This window comes from Phragmites australis, chromosome 17, assembly GCF_958298935.1.
Source record: "Phragmites australis chromosome 17, lpPhrAust1.1, whole genome shotgun sequence".
NCBI classification, from domain to species: Eukaryota; Viridiplantae; Streptophyta; class Magnoliopsida; order Poales; family Poaceae; genus Phragmites; species Phragmites australis.
This window is the reverse complement of record NC_084937.1, coordinates 28,655,242-28,668,105: the sequence shown is the minus strand read 5'-3', so window position 1 is coordinate 28,668,105 and position 12,864 is coordinate 28,655,242. Positions and strand designations below refer to the sequence as shown.

Here is a 12,864-nt window from a genome sequence, read left to right as displayed (position 1 = left end):
AAGCCACAGCAGCAACCAACACATGCACTGCTATCATTTGTATCTCAAACCGGCAAAGGGCAATAGCATGATTTGCACAATCGACAGCAGCAAGTTATAAGAGCATGAAGCAGCCATCAAACCAACAGCAGGACAGGGCCGGCAGAGAAAAGGTAAACCACGGCACCTTAACGAGGGCAAACTAGACAAAGGCACGGTGGCACTCAGACGCCCTGCCGACATGCCGGCGGCTCTGACTCCCAGCCGGCGGCATATGAACGCGGCAGCAGGCGGAGAAAGGGGCGGCGATCACACGCGCACCAATCACAACAGCGGCAGCGACTGCGGTACGCATCAACACGGCGACTGACCGGCACAGGTCCATGTCCATGGCACGTATGAACTCAACAGCAAGACAGCGAGCACAGAGACGGGCGGCAGCACCACAGCGCGAAGGCTGGGGACAAGCGACGCAAGAACAAAACCATGACCAGCACAGGCACGGCTTGACGGCCGGTCACAAGCACATTGCATCATCACTATCGGACTCAGGCCAAGGTAGCAAAAGGAGGGGATGGAGCGGCTGGACATTCAACTTGAGAGATGGCGGCGATGGAGAAGCTCAGGCCGGCCATGGCGATCAGCAGTGATGCCAGTGCGTTGGTGTAGCAGTGAGCCGGACCGGCGGACTCTCGTCAAGTGGCGACGATGAGGCACCCCAGGCGCTCGGCGAGCTTGCAAACGGGCAGAGTCTCCGGCGTGCGCGGCATCGGGCTCGTGTGAGAGAAAAGGAGGCGGCGGAGTGGGCATCGATGCCCTCGAGGCGAGGCTGGCGGCGCCGCTCGCACGAGAGGGCGAGGGGAGGAAGGGAGAGGAGGCTGGTGCGCTCGGGTCAGCTGGGCTTGCCACATAGGGGAGAAAGGAGGAGAAGGTGGAGATGGGCAAGCTCGCCTGGGCCGTAGAGAGGAAGGGACAATCGGGCCACCATAGGCCCCGCTTGGTTGGCTTGATAGGCCAGGCTGGCTTGGGTCGCGAGAGGAAAGAAGAGGTAGCACAGTGGGCCGCGAGAAGAGAAATAAAGTCCAACTACTCCTTTTCCTATTTACCTCTCCTGTCCTTTTTTTTTACTCACTAGTTCGATACATATGTTTTGCAGTAGTAACGCGGGAGCGCGCGCTGCCAGCGAGTGGCAGCACGCGAGAAGCGGTCCCACGCGGGGAGCAGAGCGGGCGAGCTGGATTTCCGGGAGTGAAACGTCAGACGAGCGGAAAAAAACCTTTTTAAGTAGTACAGATATGATATGCATATATGCATGCATAGTTGAAATACGGTATGGAGGGGGAACTTATAGAGGGAGATGCCAAGGTGGTGTCCCTGAAGGAAAGGTGAAATCAGAACTACATGCTCTTTCCAGCTGGTTTGACAGATCCAACAATCTTACCTTGTTGGCCGTTACAGGGACGTTTAATTAGTGATGGCCTGATGGGAGCTTTTAATCTTTTATGATGGACTCTGGAGGTATGGTAAGAGATCCGGTTTGGGGACTCTCTTTCACAGTAATGGTAATGTCTACCATGGAACATGGAGGGATGACCTCATTCATGGAAAGGTATGGCAGTATGGTGCAGTTCTATGTAAAAACCATTTGTCTTGAATTCTTGATTATAATATACAGCCATGTGTACATGGAAATACTGAAAAGGAAAATAGAACTAGCAAAATGCGATTCGGTTTCACAGTTGGCAGTTAATTTATATGCATGTTGATCATTATTTAGCTAATTATTACTTCAGATTTATTGATTTCAGCATCTTTTATTTAAAACCCATTGTCTTGAATTCTTGATTATGAATATACAGCCGTGAAATATCCAAGCACCTTTACTTATTCAAGCTGTACATTCTGAACATGTATCTTTGTATCGGATTGAATAGCGCAACCTCATGACGCTCCATGTCATTTACTGAGTTTCCCCCTTTTATCTATGGCCGGTACTATTTTCACAGTGGTGACCGTTGGTTTGCGAATTTCTGGAAAGGGAAGGCTAATGGCGAGGGTAGATTTTATGCCAAGGATGGGAGTATCTTCTTTGGCCATTTCCAAAATGGATGGCGCCATGGGGAGAGTCTGTTGGCAGATCTGCATATTCTTTTGAACAAAAGAGGGACTTAACTTTAATATTGATTTTGGGTACAGGTGGATTGAAGTTTGGGATGAACTAACATGGAGAAATAGGGTTCGGATCTAACTACATTTTCCAGATGTTGTCGGCAAAACTTTGTTTCCAGATCTCAGATGCTGCAAGGCACTCTGTTACGAGCCTCCCCATTATACACGAAACCATTCTATATTCAGTCTTGACAGAGGTAAATAGGTGCCGGTTGGAAGCACTGTTGAAGTGTTGATGCCTAATTTTTCAAAGCTGTAGACTGTAGTAATTTCTGTATATACCACTAGAAGTATGGGAGAAGGTATGTTAGGTAAACACCCGTTGGAAGTATAGCCAGGCGGAGCCGGCTACCAGGAATTGAACTATTGATTAGAAAGACTTAAGATATTAGGAGAGATATAGGAGAAGGAGATTGAGAACTAAATTAATTTCTCTTACTTAATTACAATGGTGCGTAGCTACTCCTTTATAGAGGAGGAATTACAATTCAAATCCAATTTCAAATCCTAAATTACCTAATTTATCTCTAACTGAATTAGAAACTAATTAAACTCTGTCTCCTAATCCAAATCAAATCCAATTTCTACTAAATTTATCTCTTACTTAAATGACAAGTCTTGATCTTCTGCCATAACATACGTTGAACCGGCGTTACAGTACAGTCGGTACTGTTTGAGCGCATGGACACTATTTTCTGCGTGTGAACAATAACCTCTGCACATAACAAGACCTTTTTCGTACTGTGATGTACCAAGCTGGGAACAGCCAGCCGCTCAATTGCACCTATACCAGAAGTGTGTTTGATTAATTTCATTGATAACCGCTAGATATTTTCTTCTCTGGTTAGGCTGGTCTGTAGTCTGTACATGGATGAACAAGCTCTCATGACCTTGCTCCTCATTTGCAGTTGAGTAATTGCAAATGTGGGCCCAAATCAGATCCTTTTCCCTATTTTATGTTCCCATCAATATCATCTATCTATTATGTTCCAATAATAATATGTAATGTTAGACCCTGTTTGTTTCGGATTGTAAAAACTGTATTATGATTAAAATCTAAAAACTGAAACCAGCCTTAGTCAAATTTACTTGTTCACATGGCTCAATCAGTAGGTGCAGAAATTATCATGAAAATCACGGTACGATAGAAGGTCAGAAGTGAGAATATCCATTGCGTAGCTAGAGTGCTACTGTCGTCACAATCAACAAATGAGACAACAGGTAGCCCATGCGCCTGTGCCTCAATTCCCTCTTAATTCCTCTTCTCTATTTTCCAAAATTAAACACTGCAGCAATCGCCTCACATTCTCCACCTTATGTCACCACAATTAATAGAGAAGAAGATTTCGATTTCATGGTTCCCAACCTATCCAACTTCAATTACATTGATTTGCAACGGCACTCTATAATCTGTCAATTAGCCGTTGCATAAAATGTGCTATTTCTTCCCCTTCTTACTTGAGGCTTGATTCACTTTTAAATAGATCACCGGTTCACATCTTCGGTACTTCATCGGTCACAGGAGTTCAGAGAGTGAAGATGGAGCTATAGAGTGAGAATGCCGAAACCACTTAGCAAGAAGGGGATTGTTAATTGCTATTGCAACTTGCGAGTTCATGGCAGTTTTTTCTTAGTTGTTTATTTTCATTATCTAAATTATAGCCTTGCATAATTTTCTAAAGATAATTTGATTCTTTATGTCATTTTCCAACTAGGAAATGCCCTAGAGTTAAAGTGTCCATCTTCCAATCGTTCTAGGTACTTTTGTTCCTTATCTAATTCTTGTACAATGAGCTCCTTTCATACTTTGGCTGCTACTATATTCCCTAAAAAATATTGTTCTTAGTAGTCAAATGTTATAATTTTTACTTTTTAATATATTACCGTTGTCACCGAACAATGTAGTCTTGGAGGTTAACTTCTAAATGTACCAAATATTTGATTTTCAATTGAAATATAAATATTCTTTTCTTATAGGAGCCTCCAATTTTTGTTTGCCCAGGGCCACCGAGACATCAGAACCGGCCTGGATGAATGCTGTTGGAATTGTAAAGATCTCTTTAGTAGTATAGAAGATTGTGAGTTTTTCACTTCTGGACAACGTATTGCTTGCTTCCGATGAATGGAAGTCGCTTATACCTGACGGGAATTCTGGATTTCGAAGTTCGGGTGTTTGAGTAGTTGAGTGTGCTCAGGTGATCAGCTACAGGCAAATCTGGGCAGATAACACAAGGTAATTTTTGAAGGGTAACAAGTATACATATTTATTCAACTATTCTGGGAGTGGACCCTCGGGAGCTCAAGTTGTACTCGCCTTCTTGATCTGGACGGTATCAGCATCTGCCAGATTCCATTCATTTGCCTTGCTGTTTCGAACTCTTGAGTGAGCAAAAGGTCAGGTTCACGCCGAGTTTCCCGAGATACACTTTGGACACGTCTCAAGCGGTTCTATAGGTTTCTTGCGTGCTATTTGCTTCTTCTTTTTAGAGAGAGAGAGCAGGTAAGGGGTTTGGCGTGCTGTTGCTTCTTGAGGACGACTGATTGCTATTTGAGGATTTCATTCGGATGCAAGAGATCACGGATTGAAATCGCACAGGGTAAATGTCAGCTCGCCATTGGAGTGCTCTCTTGAAAGAAAGAGCTGCCCTATTTGGCATGGTCTCGTGGTCCATCCATTCCGCGTACGACCGACTCAACACTGACCACCGTATCCTGCCTGCCTCGAAGATAAAAGTTGCAGTCCCACTCGCTGGTGGAGTGCTGACCGCGAGGAGAGGGCCGAGCCGACGGCGACCGCCCGACGCGGGTCGCCGTCCAAGTGGAGAGAGACCCGTACGTGGAAAAGCGCGCGTCCTAACAACTGGCTGTGCCCTCTCGCACCGCCGTGCGCGCGGCGGCAATTGGAACGGCTGGGCGGTGGTGGTGGGTGCCCCGGCGCCAGCACGCGCGGCAACCACGGGCGGGCACCATCGATCACCTGCACCAGGTGGGAGGAATGAGAGCTGATTGACGCCGACACCGTCGGCTCCTGGGGCAGCCAGGTGCAGCACCGCGAGGACATGCCGACAGGACGAGGCAAGGCCTCGATTGCCCACCACGTGTCCCTCCAGCGCGCTGGTCTACACGAGTGTGTTTACTTACGCGTAAGGGCTTTAGTAGAGTTACAAAGTATATCCCAGAGGATTAGAAATAGACTTAACGGATGCGATGACTTAAAAAAAAAAGAGTGTTTAGTTATTTATATGGATAGATATAATAACTATGTACTTATGGATTTAATAAATATATAAAAATATTTGGTTGTCTATATATGTAGATACAATGATCTTATATCTCAGACTAACGAGAACATATATAATACATACATTAGACTAGACTTGAGAGAAGCTCGATTCGAACGTATCCACCGGATCAAACTTCAATCGTATAATTATATATATGATACAGAGAGTAACTGTATATATAGACAACTAAATGATATTCTCTACGAGAATATATTATAAACAAATTAAAAATACTTTTTATAGAACAACCAAGCACAACCCAAATATTGTATCAGACAGGCTGGGCCACGGTGCCGTTGGTCGCCGGGATCCATCGTTGAATTGACCAAACAGATGGACTGCAAGGCATCATGTTTATCTACTGATGCCAATTACTGTATCAGGGGACACGTACAAGCATGGCCCAACCTCGATGTGTGGCAACAGATTAATTTGCTGTGATTTAGCCCGACGAGATAGTTTTTCTTTTTCAGATGATCACATTGGAACTGTCCCAAACACTGTAAGTTTTGATTTGGGATTCACACCATACTGAATATACGCTCTTGCTACAGATTGTGGTGCATCTACAGTTACTGCTTTAGCAGGATGAAATTATGTGCCCCGCCGTTTATCTGGTTGCAAATAGAGCAACCCCTTGGTCTACAAGGGACCCTGCTAATCAGCGCATGCGCACGAGCAACCGTCTACGCGGACCATCTCGACAGCTCTCATCTTTCTATTTTTGAAATTTTTTCTCTCTCTATATATATTTTTTCAAAGTTTGCATGAGAAAAGTTTATCTTAAAAAGTTTTAAGAAAAAAATTGCACAAGAAAATTTGGACGAAAAAAGTCTGCATGAGAAAAGTTTGCTCGGAAGTTTTAAAGAGAAGTTTTTTTAAAAGAAGTTACGTACTTCTCACACTAGAGTCGTTCACGATTTGGGCTTCAGCAGGCACGCGGGAACGAGTAGAATTGTGGTCTACAAGTCCTTCCGCAGAGGGTCCATCGCCCCCATCCATTCTGGGTTCCCATCCCTTGCCAAAATCCCTGCCGCATGGTCTCCCGACTTGGCATTACAAAAGGCCCGCCATGGGAGGAGCTGCCTCCTCCACACATCGCGTGGTCGACCCAGCAAGCTAAGCTATACTCGTGGGGGGATCCGCCTTCCATGCACGGCCACTAGACATTGGGATTGCACTAGTGTAGCTTGGCTCGACAGCCGCGTCGGAACCTGCGATTTGGAGCCTCCTGGTTTTGTTAGATTGAAACCAGTGGCCGGTCACCTGCCACCGTCAGAAGAGGTGACAAACTAAGTTAAAATATACTCTATTTTATTTGTATTGAATGATTGATAAATATGTTATTTTAGTTTAATGATTTTTAAATTGTATGTGTATGTATATGTATTGCAATGATATTTATAATTAATCAAAGTTACAGAGAAAATAAAGTTGACGTGTTTGTCTTTGAGTAAAAAAACTTAAGCATGCTGGATGATCCAGCGATGGGGCACTGTGAGCGTTAGAGTAATTCTTACAGAGAGGTTGCAGAATCAACTCGTATACTTGAACTCGTCGACTGGTCCGACGTTAAAGGATTGAACACTTGATGCTTCACTAAATCTTTTCTTGCAAAGAAGATGCAAATGGAGGTCTGGTGGCAGTAAACTCGCCACATGATTCGATGATGGGTTGATGAGCATGTCGGAGTATTTTCTATAGAGAGGATTTCAGATGGCATAATATAAAGAGTTGCACACGCCAAGATGACCAGACGCTCATGAGGTATGCACACCAGATCATCCGGCGTTCACGATTTCTCTGATATATGCTTTAACCGAGGATTTTGATTATAGACTAATCTATAATGGAATTGAAAATATGTGTTTGCTTGTCTAATGTTGTGCAGATGATGGATGCAACTTAGCAACCGATGATGGGATGATCAGAGCCAAACGGGGTGCTTGGTGCCAAACGATAGATGAGTCAGGCAGAGTCAAGCATGATCCTAGCTGTAACATGGAGGCCAAGCAAAGCATCGAAGGAAGGATGAAGACGGTGTGTTGATAAAATCAAGTGAATGAGATGTCGGTGCAAGTGATAAGACTGTCCAAGGGATCAGAAGTGGAAGAGACTTGTCGGCGATCAAGATCGCAAGACAGAGTACACACGTAGATATCAGGATGCTTGCTTAAGGTTGAAGCACGTAGCAACGAGTTACGCTTTGAGAAGTGTGTGAGGTGGTTTCGCGGTTTGTCCTCAAAACCATAGAGGGATGAAGTCCATGTGACATCATCGCAAAGCTTGTATCAAGACGAAACTAAGTCATGAATGTGCCACAACCGTTCGATGAATAGAGAAGAAAATGAAACAAAATACCCTCAATGGTAGATAGAAGTATACTACAAAAGAGGAGTATTTTAGAAGAAAAAAAAAAAGCTAGAAAACTTAAATGTCAATAAACATAGGCCTATAAATAGATTAGTAGTACTATAGGAGAGGGTGAACCAGCCATTTGAGTCCATTAAGTTATCCATATGAGAGTCTTATGCTAGAGTTTTAGATGAAAAAAAGAAGAGTGCTTAGGCTATATATTCAGTGAGAGCTTTGTGAGAATAAAGCTTCGTAATCTATCTAAAATAGGACTAATTTTTCTTTTTTATGATTGTGCTAAATTTTTTCACCTAGTTGGAATCATTTTTCTCGTTGCTAGAGACATAAAATTTACGTACTATGGTACAAAATTAGGTCTTAAATTACTTTACCTCTAAATCATCAATTTAAAGAGTTTCTTTCCTCGATATCTACCCTTTTGGATCAAAATATTCTTTTCTTCAAGAAGTAATCTTTTATGACTATAACTTGTAGAATTAGTTAATAAAACTTAGGTTCATATATAACCATAACAGCCACGATTTTATTTACATTATTGATTGCTACCTGTTTGTTTTTAGATTTTAGTTCTGTTTGAGTTTAAGGTACGTTAGAGGAGTGTGTCACCTCTATCTAATTATCATTCTAGGTCCTAGAGAGAGTGTGTCAAGCAACAGACAAACTAACAGAGGCCCTCTGCTCTGTCGATCACTCTATATAGCTCTGCTCACCAGCTTCAGTTCCATCCCTCTGTTGATTCTGATCCATCCATCTTTCCAAGTACGTTCTAGTCAACGTGGCATATACGTACGTGAGCCATGATGTCCGGCAACCGCGCGGTGAGGTCGACGGCGTGCGCGCGGCGGCAGCACCACGGCCGGTGGTCCTCGGACACAGCGGTGTTCTTGGCCAAGGTCAGGTACGGGGGGCGACGTAGCCTGGCGCCGTGCTCCGTGCGCGCCGTGGGTTCCAACACCATTGGCTGCCTCGAGGCCGAGCAGCCGTGGGGCGGCGTCGCGCTGCCGAGCCTGCAGGTCGCGGCTCCGGCGCCGGGGGACGCGCTCGCCGTGCCGTTCGAGCAGAGGGTGCACGAGGTCGTGCTGAAGCAGGCGGCGCTCGCGGCGGCGGCACCGAGGACGTCGCGGATGGCCGCGCCGGAGACGATGGCCGGCGGGCTGAAGGCGGCCTACGATCAGTGCGGGGAGGTCTGCAAGGAATACGCCAAGACATTCTACCTGGGTAAGCGAGATAAAAATTTCCTACTAGTCTTCTTGTTGATTTGAATACAGTTCTGATTAGTTTTGTGAAAAAGTTTTGCCGTGCTCGAGGTACATGTATACCGGTGTGTAACTCTGTAATTAGAATAAAAGATTTACTGCTAAAAAAACAAAGCAAAAGTTGATAATTGTTGTACACGCTCCCTCTGAGTTCAGCCCCTTGGAATCGCGTGAGATTTTAGGTGACGAGTTTAGGAGAAAGGGTTAAGGTTTGGGATTCATCGACGACTCTAGGGGTTTGAAGAGGATGGGGGCGGCCAAATTGATGGTGGGCTACAGCGTGACTGTACGATGAGATCACGGTGATACTATCAGAGCCATCGGTGACAGGAGAGCCATTGGTGACAGGAGGCGATCTCAAAAATTAATTGCTTAGTGAGGAAAAATTAGTGACGGCAGATCCGATGATAAGAAAACTGTCGGAGATGGAGGAGTTCAATAGGGCAGGGGAGCTTAGCGAGACGAGGCAAAGCAGTCCGAGTAAGAAGGAGGCTAGCAGTTGCAGGAGATAGAATATGACCTGATGGCGTCCGTTTTGAATTGGACGCCTGGAAACGGTCGCTTGAGATGGCCTCCGTTTTTAGAGATCTGGATTACATCATGGCCCATTCTTGTAATATTCTTGGTAGAAGCGTTGACTGCTCAACTTCTTGCTTATTCTTTTCTCGATTACAAATGATGGCTTACCTGCACACACACACCACCAGGCACACATCTCCGTTGCGTCCCTTGTGACATTTGTACCTGTTTACTCGCCGTGCCATTCAGAATTTGACGATGATCTTAAAATGACAGCGTGCTAATGTAATTTAATTAATAACTTCACATGAGTATGAACTCTATCATGGACGCCACTTCACAAAAGAAAAACGAAAAACTCTATCATGGACGCATCAAGATGTAATCATGCAGCAGAGAACACCACGCTATTTTAATTTGTCAGCTTCCATAGTAATCAATAGCCATTCTCCACTGCACATGCATGTGTGTGATCTGAGCCCGAGCTGCGGTTGTTCTTCTGTTGCAGCGACGCAGCTGATGACCCCGGAGAGGAGGAGGGCGATCTGGGCAATATACGGTAAGCAGCTCCCCACATGTCCATGTTCCTTTCGTCTTCGACATGGTATGTGAATTACGGATCCGGATCCTCTGACTTCAGGGTACGAAGTTACGAGAGAACAGTAAATTGTGAGTAGATAAACGGTTCCCTGACTTTAATTACTGTAGCAAAAGTACTGTAGCACGTTTCCGTTAATTTACTGTATTAGAGGATCCGATTCCATGAACAACAGGGCGACAAGCCTTGTCGTGAGACCTCTTGCAGAATAAGACATGTAGATCGAAACGATACCTATTGGTGCCTAATACGCCAACGTGTAAATCTTCATGGCTAAGTACTAAGTGGTAGATGACACTGATCACAGACGTGGTTGCCCATCAGTGTGGTGCAGGAGAACAGACGAGCTCGTCGATGGCCCGAACGCGGCCCACATCTCGGCCCTGGCGCTGGACCGGTGGGAGTCGCGGCTGGAGGACATCTTTGCCGGGCGCCCGTACGACATGCTCGACGCCGCCCTCTCCGACACCGTCGCCAGCTTCCCCGTCGACATCCAGGCACGTGATCCATCTCCATAAACAAACACGTCAAAGTCGCGTCTTTTTTACACATCCATGGTGAATTTCCCTGACCCGATAGCAAGACATGCCGTATCTTGACTTCTGCGTGCGCTGCAGCCGTTCAGGGACATGATCGAGGGGATGCGCATGGACCTGACCAAGTCCCGGTACAGGAGCTTCGATGAGCTCTACCTCTACTGCTACTACGTCGCCGGCACCGTCGGGCTGATGACGGTGCCGGTGATGGGCATCTCGCCGGACTCCAGCGCCAAGACCGAGACCGTCTACAAGGGGGCGCTGGCCCTTGGCCTGGCCAACCAGCTCACCAACATTCTCAGGGACGTCGGGGAGGAGTACGTCTCATCGCTTGTGTCATTTCAGATGTCTAATCTTGCAGTCATCTCTGATTTCAGTTTTCTTTTCAGATGTCTAATCTTGCAGTCATCTCTGATGTCAGTTTTCGTATTTACACGTACGTGTGCTTCACGTGTTGACAGCGCAAGAAGGGGAAGGATCTATCTCCCACAAGACGAGCTGGAGATGGCCGGCCTCTCCGAGGACGACATCTTCAACAGCCGTGTCACCGACGAGTGGAGAAGTTTCATGAGAGGTCAGATCACGAGGGCGAGATCGTTCTTCAGACAGGCCGAGGAAGGCGCGACCGAGCTCAATCAGGAGAGCCGATGGCCAGTGAGACATGCACCAACTTCTTTGCGGGACCTTAATTTCTTCAGTATCACACAGCATTGTTTCAAATTACGTAACAACCTATAGTGCCTGACCTCAGGTGTGGGCTTCTCTGCTTCTGTACCGGCAAATCCTCGACGAGATCGAGGCGAACGACTGCAACAACTTCACGAAGAGAGCCTATGTTCCGAAGGCAAAGAAGCTCATGGCATTGCCTAAGGCTTACCTGAGATCACTGATGCTCCCCTCTTCTCAGACTCAGAGTCAGAGACACTACTCCAGCCTCACATAAAGTGGTCACTGCACATGGTACATACCAGTGAATGATGTACAAATTCCTGGTCAGGTCACATGATCTACATGTGGTATTATTGTTAGAACATTGTACTCAAAGTTTTGCCATGTACAAAGCACTGGATATATATATGTATACTAAAAACGATCTGTAGAGTACAAGTGAAATAAAAACAGAGAGAAGTGGGAGACCTTCTTGCTTAGGTAGGTGCCGTGGCGGAATATAATATGCTGTCACTCGTTGCTTCACTCAGTGAGCTAGCTGCTGAAAATTGCAAACGTCTCTATAATGCTATACGAAATAATACTATACGAAATAATACTATCTTTAGTAGCTTAGGTGTAAGGTTAGGTAGCCCACAGAAAGGTTTAGTCAAAACAACATTCATGATAAGGAGCACAGATGGCATCGTTTGCCATTGTGAAGGATCATAGCATGAGCTCACCAAAATTTTGCATCGCATTACTAAATTCAGTTTATGCAGGGGTTCTCCCTATAAACATGGGGACAGCCATGCTTGTCTGGTGCATAATAAGAATATATGTTTTCTACTCGTTCTTGCTAGTGTGCATAATTTCATAATCTGAACTTATGGAATAAGATACCTTATATCTATAACCATGTCTGTTCATATCTATATAGTATTTCTATGAAATCTCAGTCTACTTATATGTACCATGTTTCTAGCCAAATGGCACCTTGCAAGCTTGTGATGTCCGTTCTCTCCATGCCAATTGCCTCCACGACATATCATACATATAATTTATATTCGATTTGACCTTATAAACTTGGTGTACCAAAGCTGCATGAGCTCAGATGAAAATAATCCGGAAACCTTGCGTGCTTCTTTCTCCCAACTTTTAATTTATGCCCTGCAGAGAGAGAGATTGCTGGATGCACGATGCAATTATACTTCTCGCAAAGAAATTGGAAAGAAACTGGAAAGCAACCGATCGAGATATTTTGCCCGTCCTCTTCAGACGATATTTGATGTTATCTAATAAGATATCGTGGCTGTTGGCTGTGCATGATTAGAGCACAGTGTCCACCGTCGGCACAGCATTGTTTATACACCTAGCTATCTGCACGAAGCAGCAGCTGATGATCGACGTGCCTTGCTGACGAAATATTTTACAGAAAGGAACCTGTGGAAGTTAGGGACGGCTGATACGCGATGAGTCTCTGCAATCCTTGTTGCTCT

At 45.3% G+C, this 12,864-nt stretch overlaps 2 protein-coding genes across 6 annotated transcripts; both read left to right on the top strand.

Annotated features, from left to right (window-relative positions):
* LOC133897511 (protein ACCUMULATION AND REPLICATION OF CHLOROPLASTS 3, chloroplastic-like) lies at nt 1-2,464 on the top strand. The gene is given in 4 exon segments (XM_062338271.1): nt 1-1,364; nt 1,438-1,479; nt 1,481-1,592; nt 1,970-2,464. Coding segments are annotated over 4 exon segments (576 nt in total). The 5' UTR covers nt 1-1,124; the 3' UTR covers nt 2,152-2,464.
* A 5,989-nt stretch (nt 2,465-8,453) lies between these two features.
* LOC133897354 (phytoene synthase 3, chloroplastic-like) lies at nt 8,454-11,911 on the top strand. Of its 5 annotated transcripts, none has more exons than XM_062338063.1 (6): nt 8,456-9,026; nt 10,092-10,142; nt 10,506-10,678; nt 10,799-11,034; nt 11,107-11,371; nt 11,456-11,911. In XM_062338063.1, exons 1-6 carry the CDS (start codon nt 8,606-8,608, stop codon nt 11,585-11,587), a joined length of 1,278 nt encoding a protein of 425 aa, XP_062194047.1. In that variant the 5' UTR covers nt 8,456-8,605; the 3' UTR covers nt 11,588-11,911. The 5 variants fall into 5 exon arrangements, with proteins under 5 accessions (XP_062194046.1, XP_062194043.1, XP_062194047.1 ...); XM_062338061.1 differs by having other exon boundaries at nt 8,457-9,026; nt 11,469-11,911; XM_062338064.1 differs by having other exon boundaries at nt 8,463-9,026; nt 11,179-11,371; nt 11,469-11,911.
* The last annotated feature ends 953 nt before the right edge of the window (nt 11,912-12,864 follow it).

Bases quoted from the DNA above. Each gene is read 5' to 3' on its own strand.
- LOC133897354 (XM_062338059.1), top strand. From the start codon at position 8,606: ATGATGTCCGGCAACCGCGCGGTGAGGTCGACGGCGTGCGCGCGGCGG. The intron at 10,679-10,798 runs GCACGTGATCCA...CGTGCGCTGCAG, and splicing joins GCTTCCCCGTCGACATCCAG to CCGTTCAGGGACATGATCGA. The intron at 11,372-11,468 runs GTGAGACATGCA...GCCTGACCTCAG, and splicing joins ATCAGGAGAGCCGATGGCCA to GTGTGGGCTTCTCTGCTTCT.